Source organism: Hemitrygon akajei, unplaced genomic scaffold (assembly GCF_048418815.1).
Source record: "Hemitrygon akajei unplaced genomic scaffold, sHemAka1.3 Scf000045, whole genome shotgun sequence".
Taxonomy (NCBI): domain Eukaryota; kingdom Metazoa; phylum Chordata; class Chondrichthyes; order Myliobatiformes; family Dasyatidae; genus Hemitrygon; species Hemitrygon akajei.
This window is the reverse complement of record NW_027331931.1, coordinates 4,111,064-4,125,171: the sequence shown is the minus strand read 5'-3', so window position 1 is coordinate 4,125,171 and position 14,108 is coordinate 4,111,064. Positions and strand designations below refer to the sequence as shown.

Below are 14,108 nucleotides of genomic sequence, written 5' to 3'. Positions count from 1 at the left end.
CCTCTCCACAATTGCTGCCGGATCTGTTGATTTCCACCAGTGTTTTGCAGAAATTAACCACATTTTTTTCGGTCAACCAGTTTCCAAATGTTTCTGATCTTTGTTTTGTGGCCACATCCTGATGGTTTGATTCCTCCTCCTCGTAAACTCTAGACCCCATCTCTCTTTGCAGCCCCAAAGCCTGACTCAGTCTGGCAACTCTTTGGTTTCTGACTCTGCACCATCGAAGATTCACTCGCTAGTCTGCTGTCAGACTTTAGAGGTGCATTGTGTTACGAGACCGCAGATTCGTTTACTGTGAGTGTCGCTTTAAGTGCCTGAGGGAGGCGAGATAGTGACGTCAGACACAAGCGACTGCAGCCTGCTTCAGACTTGAGAGAGAGAGAGAGAGAGAGAGAGAGAGAGAGAGAGAGAGAGAGAGAGAGAGAGAGAGAGAGAGAGAGAGAGAGAGAGAGAGAGAGAGAGAGAGGGAGAGCGGGAAAGAGAGGGAGAGAGAGAGTGAGAGACTTCAGCTTGTCACTGCTATGCTCAGAAGATTGGGTTGATCATCGGCACGCAGTGCACAACGGATGTGTGACTGTCACTTCGTATCATCCATATGTGTGGATTTGCTGGAGTGTCCTGTGGTATCACTTTTGTTGGCCCTTACCTGGAATCGGGGTGTTCTGTGGTAACCACTTGAAGACGATATTCCTGTCACTGTCACCTGGTGATATTTCTAAGTGGATTTCGGAACTAATCGACGGATAAGATCTTCGGCGACTGTTATTTCGTTTACCCAGCGAGGAATGTGTGTGGAATTCTTCGTAATTGCCTTCTCTCTACATGTTGGTGTGGATTTACAAATCTCTCCTCTCACTCAATTATTCCGTGGATTACTGAACTTTTCTACTTTACCATCTTAAGACTTTAAGCATTGTTTCCCAAGCTTGATAGTTTGGGAGCTATATATACGCACAACACAGTTAACTTCTGTTTATTTCGTTTGATCTTTTATAGTTGGAGCAGATACTAATGAAGATAGTGGTTTAACATCAAAACCAGACTCCGTTAGTGATCTGTTGCTGCTGGTACGTAACAATTACAACAGCCCAGCTGTCTGAGGCACAGTCCTTTAAAATTGGTGAAAATGACACAAAACGTTGAAAAGAGCAGGGAAGAAGGAGTTTAACTAACTTCGTCCAGAGCCCTGAAGAACGTCACAACCACAGTGAGCTCGTCGTCTTATTCAGCCCGGAGAAAATCATGCAGGAAATTCATGCAGGTGTATAGGATGATGAACTGCAGAATTTGACAGTAACAGTCCCTCATAAACCTGCAGCTGCCTTCAGTCACCGTGATGGTGAAACATTTAACACGGAGCTGATTTGAACTTCCTCCCTGATGTGAAGTTGCTGGTGTTGCAGCAGCTGGGATGATTGAGTAAAACTCTTTGCTCACTCCGGACAGAAATGTGGCCTCTATTTATTGTGAACTCACTGGAGCATCACAAGGTGGGTTAACCGAATGAGTCTCTTCGCACACACGGAGCAGGTGAACGGCCGCTTCCCAGTGCGAAGCCGTTGGTGTATCTGCGATGGCCGACTGAATCCCTTCCAAAATGAGAGCCAGTGAATGACGTCACCGTACTATGACGTCATGGCGATGTATACAATCAGATCACGGACATGGGCACGTGCTCGCGCTCTCCTTGTCGCGAGTGGGGCGCTGTCTTCTCCAGCATCTCCGCCTCCACATTCAAGGTTCGCCGGCATTCAAGCGCTGGTGAACTGACAGATACAGCGGAACTAACGTGCTGTTGTGTTTGTGATTCCCATACACAAATCCTTTGACTTTTCTACACTGCTGAATTTTACAAAACACTTCAGTGGGTAAAGGACAATATGTCAGCTGAGATAATTTTAATCTCCATGGTGCCTTCTGATAAAAACACAGTCACAACTCAAAAACATTTGGGGGGACAAGACTTCATCTTCTAAGTGGCCACAGTTCCGGAATCAGGCACAATATCAAACTCTCCGCTTCCCTCTCTGTATCAAAATGGATCATTTCACCCCTTAATCAGTCTGTGACTTGGCTCAGTTTGTCTGTCTCCTTCGCATTCTGAGCATGCGCCACACGCCTACTGAGATCACATTTTATTTACGCGGCTGCGACTAGAGACTTGCCGATTATTATGCCCCTCCTGGCATTTGACGGTGTTAAACTCAGCGTCAGCAATGGTATTGACCCTCAGGAGTAGTTGATTAGGCTTTTTCGTTGATGATCGATAAACTGCCGGTAGTGTGTGGCTGGATGAGTGGGTCGTTTTCAGACTGGAAGGAGGTAGCGTTTGGTGTACCCCAGAGATCAGTCCCTGACCACAGTTGTTCACAGTTTAATGTCCTGGCGGAGGCAGCGAGATGTGAGATGGCCCAGTCTGCTGGTGACGCAGAAAGAGTGGAGTTGGGGGAGGGGAGGCTATTCACATGCAATTTCGTAGCTTTGCAATCAGTACATAGTGCACTGTGGGGCTGCAGTGTCGGGTTCCAATCTGCTAATTAAATTTGTTGACTACACTACATTGATCGGCCGAATCCCAAATAATAACGAGGTAGCGTATAGAGAAGTCATCACACCGACACAGTTGTGTCAAGAAAACAACCTCTCTCTCATTTTGACGAAAACAAAGGAGCTGGTTGTGGATTATAGGAGGAATGGAGACAGGGAGCAAATTCAACATTTCCAAGTCTGTTATTGATACAAAATGTACATTTTAATATTGATCATGACACAATGTATTTTAAATATTGTTAATGACATAAAACATATTTTTATAGATTGTTACTGACAGAGCATCGTATAATTTGTGTTCCGTGTGTTATCTGGATGTACTTGCCTGTGATGCTGCCACAAGTCAGTGTTTCTCTGTACCTGTACCTTCCCGTACTTGTGCATTTGGCAATAAATTGAACAGGACCTGAGAAATCTCACTGAGATTTGATTAGTAATGATCATCTTGGCAGCTCGGTAGGTCGAATGTATGAGACAGTACACTGTTAAATGCCAAACCCTGAACAGTGTCGATGATCAGAGGGATCTTAGACTCCCAGTTCATCGCTCCCTTAAAGAGACTGCACAGATTGATCGGGTGGTTAAGAAGGCAAATGGCGTGGTTGTCTTTATTAGTTGAAGCATTGAGTTCAAAAGTCGGGAAGTTGTGTTGCAGCTGTTCCGAGTCTGCGGTCGTACTGTGACTGTTTCTTTAAGAGCGCCGGCGTGAGGAGGTGGGACTATGACGTCAGTCACAGGCTGACAGCGCTGACTGTGGATTAACCATAAGAGAGAGAGCGATCTGCAGTCAGGCAGTCGGCCAGTCTAAAGAGCGAGACAGACTGGAAAAGCTGATCGCTTCAGTTAGTCACAGCTGAGGCTTGGAAATCTCCTATGCCCACAAGAGTGCGTTGATCATCGGGACACGGAACCACAACAAATGTGTGTGGCTGTCACTTCGTATAATCCATAGGAGTGGACTTTGGAATATCTTGTGTTAACCCTTGCCTGGGTATGTTGTGTGGTAACCCCTGGGAGACGGTATTCCTGTGACAGGTCATTTTCGCTGAGAACTCGTATGTGGACGGATTCAACGTCGTCGGCGGTTATTTTGAAGTAACGGCCCTTTCTCTACGTTTCACCCTGGATCACAAATATCTCTCTCGATTCATTTATTCCGTGGATTACTGAACTTTCCTGCTTTACCATCTCAAGACTCTGAGCTTTTTTCCCTCAGGCTCAATAGTCTGGGAATTATATTTACAGATATATACACATAACACTGTTAACTTTCCATTTTTTTTAAAGTTACTACATCATAAGTAGATTCTAATAAAGAGAGTGGTTTTAACATCAAAATCAGACTCCACTGTGAACTATTTGCTGCTGTTTCGTTTCTAAAACGCTACAGTTCGTAACACAGTTTTATAAAACTAGTTAGACCACATCTGAAGTGTTTCATGCAGTTCTGGTCGCCCCCATTCTCGGAAGGATGTCGGGGCTTTGGAGAGGGCGCAGAAGAGGTTTACCAGGATACTGACTGGATTAGAGGGCATGAGTTATAACGAGAGGCTGGACAAAGTTGTGTTGTTTTCTCCAGAGCGGCGCAGGCTGGTTTGAGACTGGATGGATGTTTATTAGATTACGAGATGATTAGACAGAGTGGACAGACGATATATTTTTCCTGGGGGTTGAAATGTCTAATACATTTGAGGTGAGAGGAGATGTGAGCGCAAGTTTGCTTATTTCCACAGTGTAGTGGGTAGCTGGACATCTGTCTGGGGGTGGGAGACCAATCCGGTCACGTGATCCCATTTCCTGTTCAAGTTTTTCTGCAGATCTGCAGCATCTGCGGGTCACTGCTCTACGTGTCCGTGTAGCTTCATCTTTCCCCGTTCAGACAAGGCAGTGAGATCCGGATCTGTCACGTCCTCTCGTTGTGGTGGCCAATATGTTTTTTTTCTGCAATATTTTCAGCATGTTTCATTCCACTGTTTTTATCTGCTGATGTGCAGCCAATGTTTATGGGTGTCTGACCCATTGATGTGAGAATTTAGCCTTTTCTATTTCTCTGAGCTTCTCATAAATGTGTGCAGTTCAGTTAAGCTTCACTCCACTACTTCCAAAGCAACAACCCAGTCAGTCAAATAGTCGACACAATTAAAATAGTTTATTACATTTTTAAAAAATATTTTTGCATTATTTATATAATTTAACTACTTAAAATGTATATTCTTATTTTAAGTTACAATGGTTAAAATCTATGGTTATCAATTAGGTTCTACTGCTGCCGCAGAGACAACGAATTTCATGGCATATGCCGGTGCTATTAAACCTGATACAGATATTGATATGGGAGACCCACCACCGGTCACCTGATCCCAGTTACCGCAGATCGTAATGTGAGATTGAAGCATTTTCCATTTATTTGTATTCCACAGAAATGACAACAGTTAAGTTTCCTTCTGAGGTTCCAGAGCAGAAGCTCAAACTGTCTAATATTTCCACACAATACAAATGGGGAATTTGTTTATTCTCATCATGTACTGAGCTACCGTGAAAATCTTGCCTGACGTACCATCCACACAGATCGATACATTATGACAGTACATTGAGCTGATATACAACAAAATAATCACTGTAACAAAGCATTATGGCTGCCGAGAAAGTACAGTGCAGATAGACACATGGTGCAGGGTCACATCGAGTTACATTGTGAGGTCGAATCCATTTTATCATTCATTTGGCTTATAACTGCAGACAGGAAGCCATCCTTCAGCCTGATTGTACACCAGGTACAACTTTAAGGCTTTTGTATCTCTCTGCCAAAGTGGGAGCAGGTTTGCAGCATGAATGTCCAGGTTATGAGGTTCTTTGTGTACATGCCCTGCTTTTCCGAGGGAGGGGAAGTGTAGGAAGAGTCCATGGAGCGGAGGCTTGTTTCTCTGATGTTATCTGTTCTCCATAGTTCTCTGCAGTTCCTTTCAGTCATGGGCAGAGCAGTAGCCATACGAAGGCGTGAGGTATCGACAAGAAGCTCAGAGACCTCGGCCTTCACCCTGCTTTGTGTAGCTGGATCCTGGACTTCCTGTCAGATCGCCGGCAGGTGGTAAGAGTGGGCTCCATCTCCTCTCTCTCTCTGACCCTCAGGGACACATAACCCACAGGGTTGTCTCTTTGTCCCCCTCCATTACTCTCTGTGCACCCATGACACTGTGTTGCCACCCACAGCTCCAATCTGCTTATGAAATTTGCTGACAACACTACATTGATTGGCCTAATCTCAAATAATAACTTTCAATTGATCAAATGCCTCCTGACAAGGCTCGGTCCAAACAAACTTTTCACCCTTCTTCAGGAGATTGTTCAGAGGAAGAGCGATAGCAGCAAAGTTCTTACACAACTTACGGTAACATCCATCCATTCCCAGAAACCCTCTAAGAGCCTTCTTAGCTGACAGAATAGGAACTTGAGAAATTGCCTGGACTTTTGCCCGAACAGGAGCCAACTTGCTTTGACCAACAACATAGCCAAGACAGGTCACAGTGGCATGGCCAAATTGACTCTTAGCTAACTGTAAAGTTGTCCTGAGAAAGTCTCTCAAACGGCTTCTCTACTGCAGAGATATGCTTTTCCCAAGTGTCACTCCCTGTGACTAAGTCATCAGTACAGACATCTGTGTGTTCTAACCCTCGAATTACAGAATCAATCATTCTCTGGAATGATCCTGAACCAGTTTTCCTTCCAAAAGACAAAACATTGTATTCATACAACCCAGATGGTGTCACAAATGCAGAAATTTCTCTACCTCTGTCCGTCAATGGAACACACCAATACCCTTTCAATAGATCAATCTTTGTAAGAAATTAGCTTTTCCAGCCTTATCGATGCAATCATCCACCCTAGGGATAGGATCGGATTCGGTTTTTGTTACTGCATTTACCTTCCTATAATCAGTGCAAAATCTAACACTACCATCAGGTTAAGGCACAATAATGCAGGGTGAGCTCCAATCTGATGCTGCAGGACTAATAATACCATTTTCAGCATCTATTCCATTCCTTGCTCAGCCAATTTACACTTTTCGACGTTCATGCAATATGGGTGTTGTTTAATCGGTTTGGCTTGACCGATATCTACATCATGTACTACGACCGTGGTTTGCATGGGAACATCGGGAAATAAACCTTTAAACTTCAGAATTAATTCCTTCAGCTGTTGTTGTTGCTTTGGCTGCAGATGAGTTTTTCTGCCTCCTCTCTGATTTTCAGCCTCTATAGCCTCAAACTGCCTCTGCCTTTCCGCAGCCTCCATCTTTAATTTTTCTCACTCGTACTGGAGCTCAAGCTCACTAGGTTTACTTGCAGGAAACACCTCCAACTCCTCCACTTTAAACACACCCTCAGATATATAATGTTCAGCTGTTATCCTCTGCATCTGTGCCCTCCTCATTGTCAATTTCAACATAGCTAGTTTTAACCTTCTAGCAAGACTCAACAACTCAATCCGTCTGGCATCCTCTAATGCCTCAGAGGTTGCCACTTCCAAACAATAATCAGCATCCGCTGCTGATTTTCCACACACAAATCAATCAAAAGGGACTTCCCCAATGAAATCGATAATTAATGACTACACCCCCATAGCTGTTCATATCCCGGATGCAGACCCCAATTTTGTTACGAATCATAAAACTTTAGAAACGAATCAGCACCAATAGACTACACCTGGAACAACACACACAAAATGCTGGTGGAACACAGCAGGCCAGGCAGCATCTATAAGGAGAAGCACTGTCGACATTTCAGGCCGAGACCCTTCGTTAGGACTGCCTGAGTCTGCCTGACGAAGGGTCTTGGCCTGAAACGTTGACAGTGCTTCTCCTTATAGATGCTGCCTGGCCTGCTGTGTTCCACCAGCATTTTGTGTGTGTTTGAATTTCCAGCATCTGCAGATTTCCTCGTGGAGTCTACACCAGGAGTCTGTTTTTGATGTTAAAACTATCTTTATTAGAATCTACTTATAATATAGTAACTTAAGCAAGATAAACAAAAGTTAACAGTGTTATGTGTATATATGTGTGTAAATACAAATCCAAAACTATTGAGCTCGGGGGAAACAAGGTCCGGAGTCTTGAGATGGTAAATTATGAAAGTTCAGTTCAACCACAGAATAGGTGATGAGAGAGATATTTGTAATCCAGGGTAAATGTCAAGGGAAGGCAATTATGTCGAATTCCACATGTTCCATGGTGGTAAAATAAGAGAACAGTCACTGTAGATTTTATCTGTCATCCTTCCAAATCCACATACTAATTACCACCCAAAGTGACTTGTCACAAGGTGTATCGTCTTCAAATGAATTACCACACCACACCCAGGCAAGGGTTAACACATCAGTGGTCTTCATAGGATACCCCAAATCAGATCCACTCCTATCGATTAAACGAGGTGACAACCACACATTCGATGTACGCTGAATCGATAATTAACCCACACTTGTGGGCATAGGAAAATTCCAAACAGTGACCCTTGGCACCTATTTCCCTTGTTTCGATCCTTCCATTTTTCCTCATTCATCTCCGTCTGACTCTGAGTGTCTGTGTCCTCAGTTAAAACTAAACAAGCTGCAAGTCAAACTGATTCACCTTCTTAATCTCTCTCTCTCTCTTAAAATGACAGTCCACAGCAAACAAAACCTAGGGATTCATAACAACTGACTGGTGTGCCAGTAGTTGGGATGACTGAGTGAATCCTTTCCCACATTCTCAGCAGGTAAATAGTTCCTCTCCAGTGTGAACTAGCTGATGTCTCTGTACGCTGGAAGACCAAGTGAATCTCTTCCAAAATTCTGAGCAGGGGAATGGCCTCTCCCCAGTGTGAACTCGCTGGTGTTCCAGAAGGTGGGATGACAGAGTGAACCGTTTCCCACATTCTGTGCAATTGAATGGCTTCTCACCAGTGTGAACATGCTCATGTCTCAGTAGGGTGGAAGATTGAGTGAATCTCTTCCCACATTCTGAGCAGGTGAATAGCTTCTCCCCAGTGCGAACTCGCTGATGTCTCTGTAGGTCAGATGACTGAGTAAATCCCTTCCCACATTCTGAGCAGGTGAACGGCTTCTCCCCATTGTGAACTCGCTGATGTCTCTGTAGTTGGGCTGACTGAGTAAATCTCTTCCCACATTCTGAACAGGTGAATGGCTTCTCCCCAGTGTGAACTCGCTGATGACTCTGTAGGTTGGATGGATCAGTGAATCTCTTCCCACAGACTGAGCAGGTGAATGGCTTCTCCCCAGTGTTAACTCGCTGATGACTCAGTAGTTGGGATGACTCAGTGAATCTCTTCCCACATTCTGAACAGGTGAATGGCTTCTCCCCAGTGTGAGCTCGCTGGTGTCTCTGTAGGGTGGATGAATGAGTGAATCTCTTCCCACAGACGGAGCAGTTGAACGGCCTCTCCCCAGTGTGAACTCGCTGATGACTCTGTAGTTGGGATGACTGAGTAAATCTCTTCCCACATTCTGAACAGGTGAATGGCTTCTCCCCAGTGTGAAATTGCTGATGACTCTGTAGGGTGGATGAATCAGTAAATCCTTTCCCACATTCTGAGCAGGTGAACGGCTTCTCCCCAGTGTGAACTCGATGATGACTCTGTAGTCTGGATGACTGAGTGAATCCTTTCCCACATTCTGAGCAGGTGAACGGCTTCTCTCCAGTGTGAACTCGCTGATGTCTCAGTAGGCTGGATAACTCACTGAATCCTTTCCCACATTCTGAGCAGGTGAACAGCTTCTCCCCAGTGTGAACTCGCTGATGTACCTGTAGGTTGGATGACTGAGTGAATCCCTTCCCACAAACTGAGCAGGTGAACGGCCTCTCCCCAGTGTGAACTCGCTGATGTCTCTGTAGGGTAGATGACAGAGTGAATCCCTTCCCACAGACTGAACAGGTGAATGGCTTCTCCCCAGTGTGAACTTGCTGATGTCTCCGTAGGTTGGATGGATCAGTGAATCCCTTCCCACAGACTGAACAGGTGTATGGCTTCTCCCCAGTGTGAACTCGCTGGTGAGCCATTAGGTCAAATGACTGAGTGAATCCTTTCTCAGAAATTCAACAGATCACCTGCCTCTGCCCGGTGTGAACTGACTGGTGTGTCCACAGGTGGGAAGACCAAATTAATCCTTTCTCACACACAGAACAGATGAATGGCCTTGCCCAGTGTGAACTTGCTGATGTACCTTCAATTGTGATAACCGAGTGAATCCATTCCCACTGTCTGAGCAGGTGAACAGCCTTTCTCCTTTGTAAAATGACAGGCTTGCTATTTGGTCAAATGACCGAGTGAATCCCTCCCCACAGTCTGAGCAGGAAGGGTGGTCGATTGAATCCCTTGCTCCACTTCTTAAATATCTAGACAGAGACAACAAAACTGTTGTGCCGTGTTTGAGATTCCTGGAGACAAATTCCTTCTCGTTTTTAACCTGTGAAAAGATTTACAAAATCCATCAATGGGTGTAGGGCAACATTTCAGATGAGATTACTTGAGTTGCCAAGGTTTGATCTGGTATCACACTGTTACAGTGAGGTTCAACCCAAGTTGGACAGAGAAATCATCTTCTGACTGGGCAGAGTGCGGGTATCTGGAATGACCATCAATTCCCTGATGCTCTTCCTGTCTCTATAAGAATGGGGCATTTCTACCGTTTCCAATCTGTGACCTGGCTCAGTTTGACTCTCTCCATTGGTATTATTCCCTGTTCCTGCTGAGCAGTATGGGTGCCTGGCCACACAGTAACTGAAACAGTCTCACACAAATTGTCTTTGTGGATGTGCATCTGGGATTTTCTTTTATGTATTATTAACTGAAAGTGCTACAGTTTTAACACCATATAAAAAAAATCCTGCTGAGATGAATGGTTGGTCCGCACAGCTGTTAAAAGGGGTTAGAGTGAATTTTTGTAATATTTCAGGTTCTTGTAGAAAAGTACAATGCAGAAACAGGCCCTTTGGGCCATCTAGTTTGTGCTGAACTACTTAAACTACCCACTCCCACTCCCACATCCCTACCATCGAGGTACAAACACAAACCTCTTAAATGTTGAAATCGAGCTCGCATGCACCACTTGTGCTGGCTGCTCATTCTACAGCCGGATAACCGTCTGTGTGAAGAAGTTTCCCCTCATGCTCCCCTTAACATTTCACCTTTCACCCTTAACCCATGGCCTCTGGTTGTAGTCCCACCCCATCTCAGTGGAGAAAGCCAGTTTGCATTTACACTATCTATGCTGCTCTATCACAATCAAATCTCCCCTCAATCTGCTACATTCCAAGGAATAAAGTCCTGACCTGTTCAATCTTTCCTTATAACCCAAGTCCTCCAAATTTGGCAACATCCTTGTGAATTTTCTCTGAAATCTCTGAATCTCTTTTAAATCTTTCCTGTAGGTAGGTGACCAAAACATCACAGAATACTCCAAATTAGGCCTCTTTTACAAGTCAACATAATATCCATCTATTGTCAGTATTTGGTTCATGAAAGCCAATGGGCTAAAATCTATTTTTCCCGTCACTATCTAACTGTGATACCACTTTCAGTGAATTAAGGACTTGTATTCCCAGGTCCCTTTCTGCTAGAACACTCCTCCATGCCCGACCAGTCACTGTGAAAGACCTCCCTTGGTAGGTCATACCAAAGTGTTCCAACTCACACTTGTCTGCATTAAATTCCATTTTCCATTTCTAAAACCATTTTTCCCAGGGGGTCCAGGTCACACTGCAAGCCATGATAGTCTTCCTCACTGTCCACTACACCGCCAGTCTTGGTGGTCATGAATCTGCTAATCCAGTTAACCACACTGTCATCCAGATTACTGATATAGATGACAAACCACAACAGATCCAGCACTGATCCCTGTGGCACACCACTAGTCACAGGTTCCAGTCAGAGAGGCAACCATCTGCTACCACACTCTGGTTTCTCCCAAAGACAGTGTCTCATCCGATTTACTATCTCATCTTGAATGCTGAGTGACTGAACCTTCTTGACCAACCTTCCATATGAGACTTTGTCAAGTGCCTTGCTAAAGTCCATGTAGACAACATCCACTGCCTTGCCTTCCTCCACTTTCCTGATAACTTCCTCGAGAGACTCTATAAGATTGGTTAGACATGACCTACCATGCACAAAGCCATGCTGTCTATACTTAATCAGTCCACATCTATCCAAATACTTATATTTCCGGTTCCTGCAGATACGTTCCAGTAACTTTCCCACTATTCACTACCAGTCACCACTCCGTGGGTTTGGAGATTTCCCCTGAATGTCATAGAATCATAGAAATCTATAGCACATTACGGACCCTTTGGCCCACAGTGCTGTGCCGACTATGTAACTTACTCTAGAAACTGCCTGGAGTTTCCCTAGCGCATAGCCCTCTATTTTTCTGAGCTCCATGTAACTATCTAAGAGAGTGTTAAAAGTCCCTGATGTATCCGCCTCGACAACCGCTGCTGGCAGTGCATTCGACACATCCAACACTCTCTGTGTAAAAAACCTACCCCTGACATCCCCTCGGCATATATTTCCAAGCACCTTAAAACTATGCCCCCTCCTGTTAGCCATTTTAACGCTGGGAAAAAATCCTCTGGCTATCCACACACTCAATGCCCCTCATCATCTTATACACCTAAAAAAGGCTCTAAACATAAACAAGGAAATTATACATTGCTTTGAGGATTTGTTAGAAATAAACAAAATTATGAGGGTATAGATAGGGTAAATGCAAGCTGCTTTTTCCACTGAGGTTGGGTGGGATGACAACCAGAGGTCATGGGTAAGTGGGGAAGGTGAAAATTTAATGGGAACATGTGGAAAAGCTCTTTGCTGAAATGGTCGTGAGAGTGTAGAATGAGATGTCAGCACTAGTGGTGAATATGAGCTCGATTTCACCATTAAGAGAAGTTTGACAGGTACCTGGATGGTAGGGGTGTGGAGGGTGATGATCCTGGTGCAGGTAGTTGCATTAGAGAGCTTAAATGTTTCTTTGGCATTGACTAAATGGGCCAAATAGCCTGTTTCTCCACTGAACTTCTCCATGTTTCTGTGACAGAGAAGCTGGCCAAACGTGTTTGGAAGGGAAAAGGTAGGAGTGACAACGGAGCAGCAATGGCTGGAGTTTCTGGGAGCAATTCGAGAGCTGAGTGATCGATACATCCCAAAGACGTGGAAGCATTGGAAAGGCAGCAGGGCACAACCGTGGGTTAAATGAGAATCCAAAAGCAACATAAAAGCAGAGGAGAGGGCAAACAAAAGAGCAAAAGACCATTCGGAAGCTTTTAGAATCCAACTGAAGACAACTAAAGGAAAGTCAGATGAGCTCTGGAGTGGAATAATGAAATGGTTGTCATTAATGAGTTTTGGTTGCACCCAACAGTCCGCAGCATTTAGAGGAACGAGATATCCAGGGCCTCAATATCTCTTGAAAACCAAGATTCCCTGCACTAGTTACCATTCAACTTTTATTTTGTCAGACACATACAAACTCCACACCCTTAAAATTTCACTTCTGAGGAACTCCCACTTACCAAGTACTCCTTTGCTAAAAAAACATCCTGTCCCAATTAACGCTTGTCAAATCCTTGCAAATATCATAAAAATTGGACTTTCTCCAATTTAGAATCTCAAGAGAGGTCCAGGCCTCTGTTTTTCTGTATTTACTTGGAATCTTATGATCAGTAGATGCAAAGTGTTCCCATACACTAATTTCTGTCACTAGCCCTAGATCACTTCCCAATAGCTTATTGCACACTTCTACATCGGGAATTTTACATACTGGTTAAGGTAGATTTAATAAGCTCTACCCCATCTAGTCCTTTTACAGCCAAGGAGTCCAGTCAATAAATGGAAAGTTAAAATCACTCACTTTATCAACCTTTGTTTCTTGGCATAGTCCGCAATCTCTCTACAGATTCGTTCCTTGAAATCCCTCAGACTGTTGGGCGCAAGCAAGTCCAAGTAATGGCTACAATATCATAATTTCATGCCCTGAGGTCTGAACGACATCTGTTTGGTAACAAGAAAACAACCTTGCCCTCAATGTCACTGAAACAAAGGAGCTGGCTGCAGACTACAGGAGAAATGGAGACAGGCTGACCCAGGATCTGGGGTTGAGAGGGTGAACAGCTTCAAGTTCCCTGGCATACACAACACCGAGGATCTCACCTGGTCTGTACATACTGGCTGTGGTGAAAAAGGCACAACAGCACCACTTTCACCGCAGGCGGTTCAGGAAGTTTGGGATGGGGCCCCAAATACTAACAACTTTCTACAGGGGCACAATTGAGAGCATCCTGACTGGCTGCATCACTGTCTGGTATGGGTGCTGTATTTCACTCAGTTGCAGGACTCTGCAGAGAGTGGTGCGGACAGCCCAGCGCATATGTAGATGTGAACTTCCCACTATTCAGGACATTGACAAAAACAGATGTGTAAAAAGGGCCACTGTGTAAAAAGGATCATTGGGGACCAGAGTCACCCCAACCACAAACTGTTCCAGCTGCTACCATCTGGGAAACGGTA

At 44.6% G+C, this 14,108-nt stretch overlaps 1 protein-coding gene across 1 annotated transcript in view; it reads right to left on the bottom strand.

Annotated features, from left to right (window-relative positions):
• Window positions 1-9,604, bottom strand: part of LOC140720587 (uncharacterized) — a 154,040-nt gene extending 144,436 nt beyond the window's left edge. The window contains 2 exon segments of the mRNA XM_073035420.1: window positions 1,664-1,761; window positions 8,302-9,604. Coding sequence (XP_072891521.1) covers window positions 1,664-1,761; window positions 8,302-9,604 — 1,401 coding nt within the window.
• Between the last annotated feature and the right edge of the window lie 4,504 nt (window positions 9,605-14,108).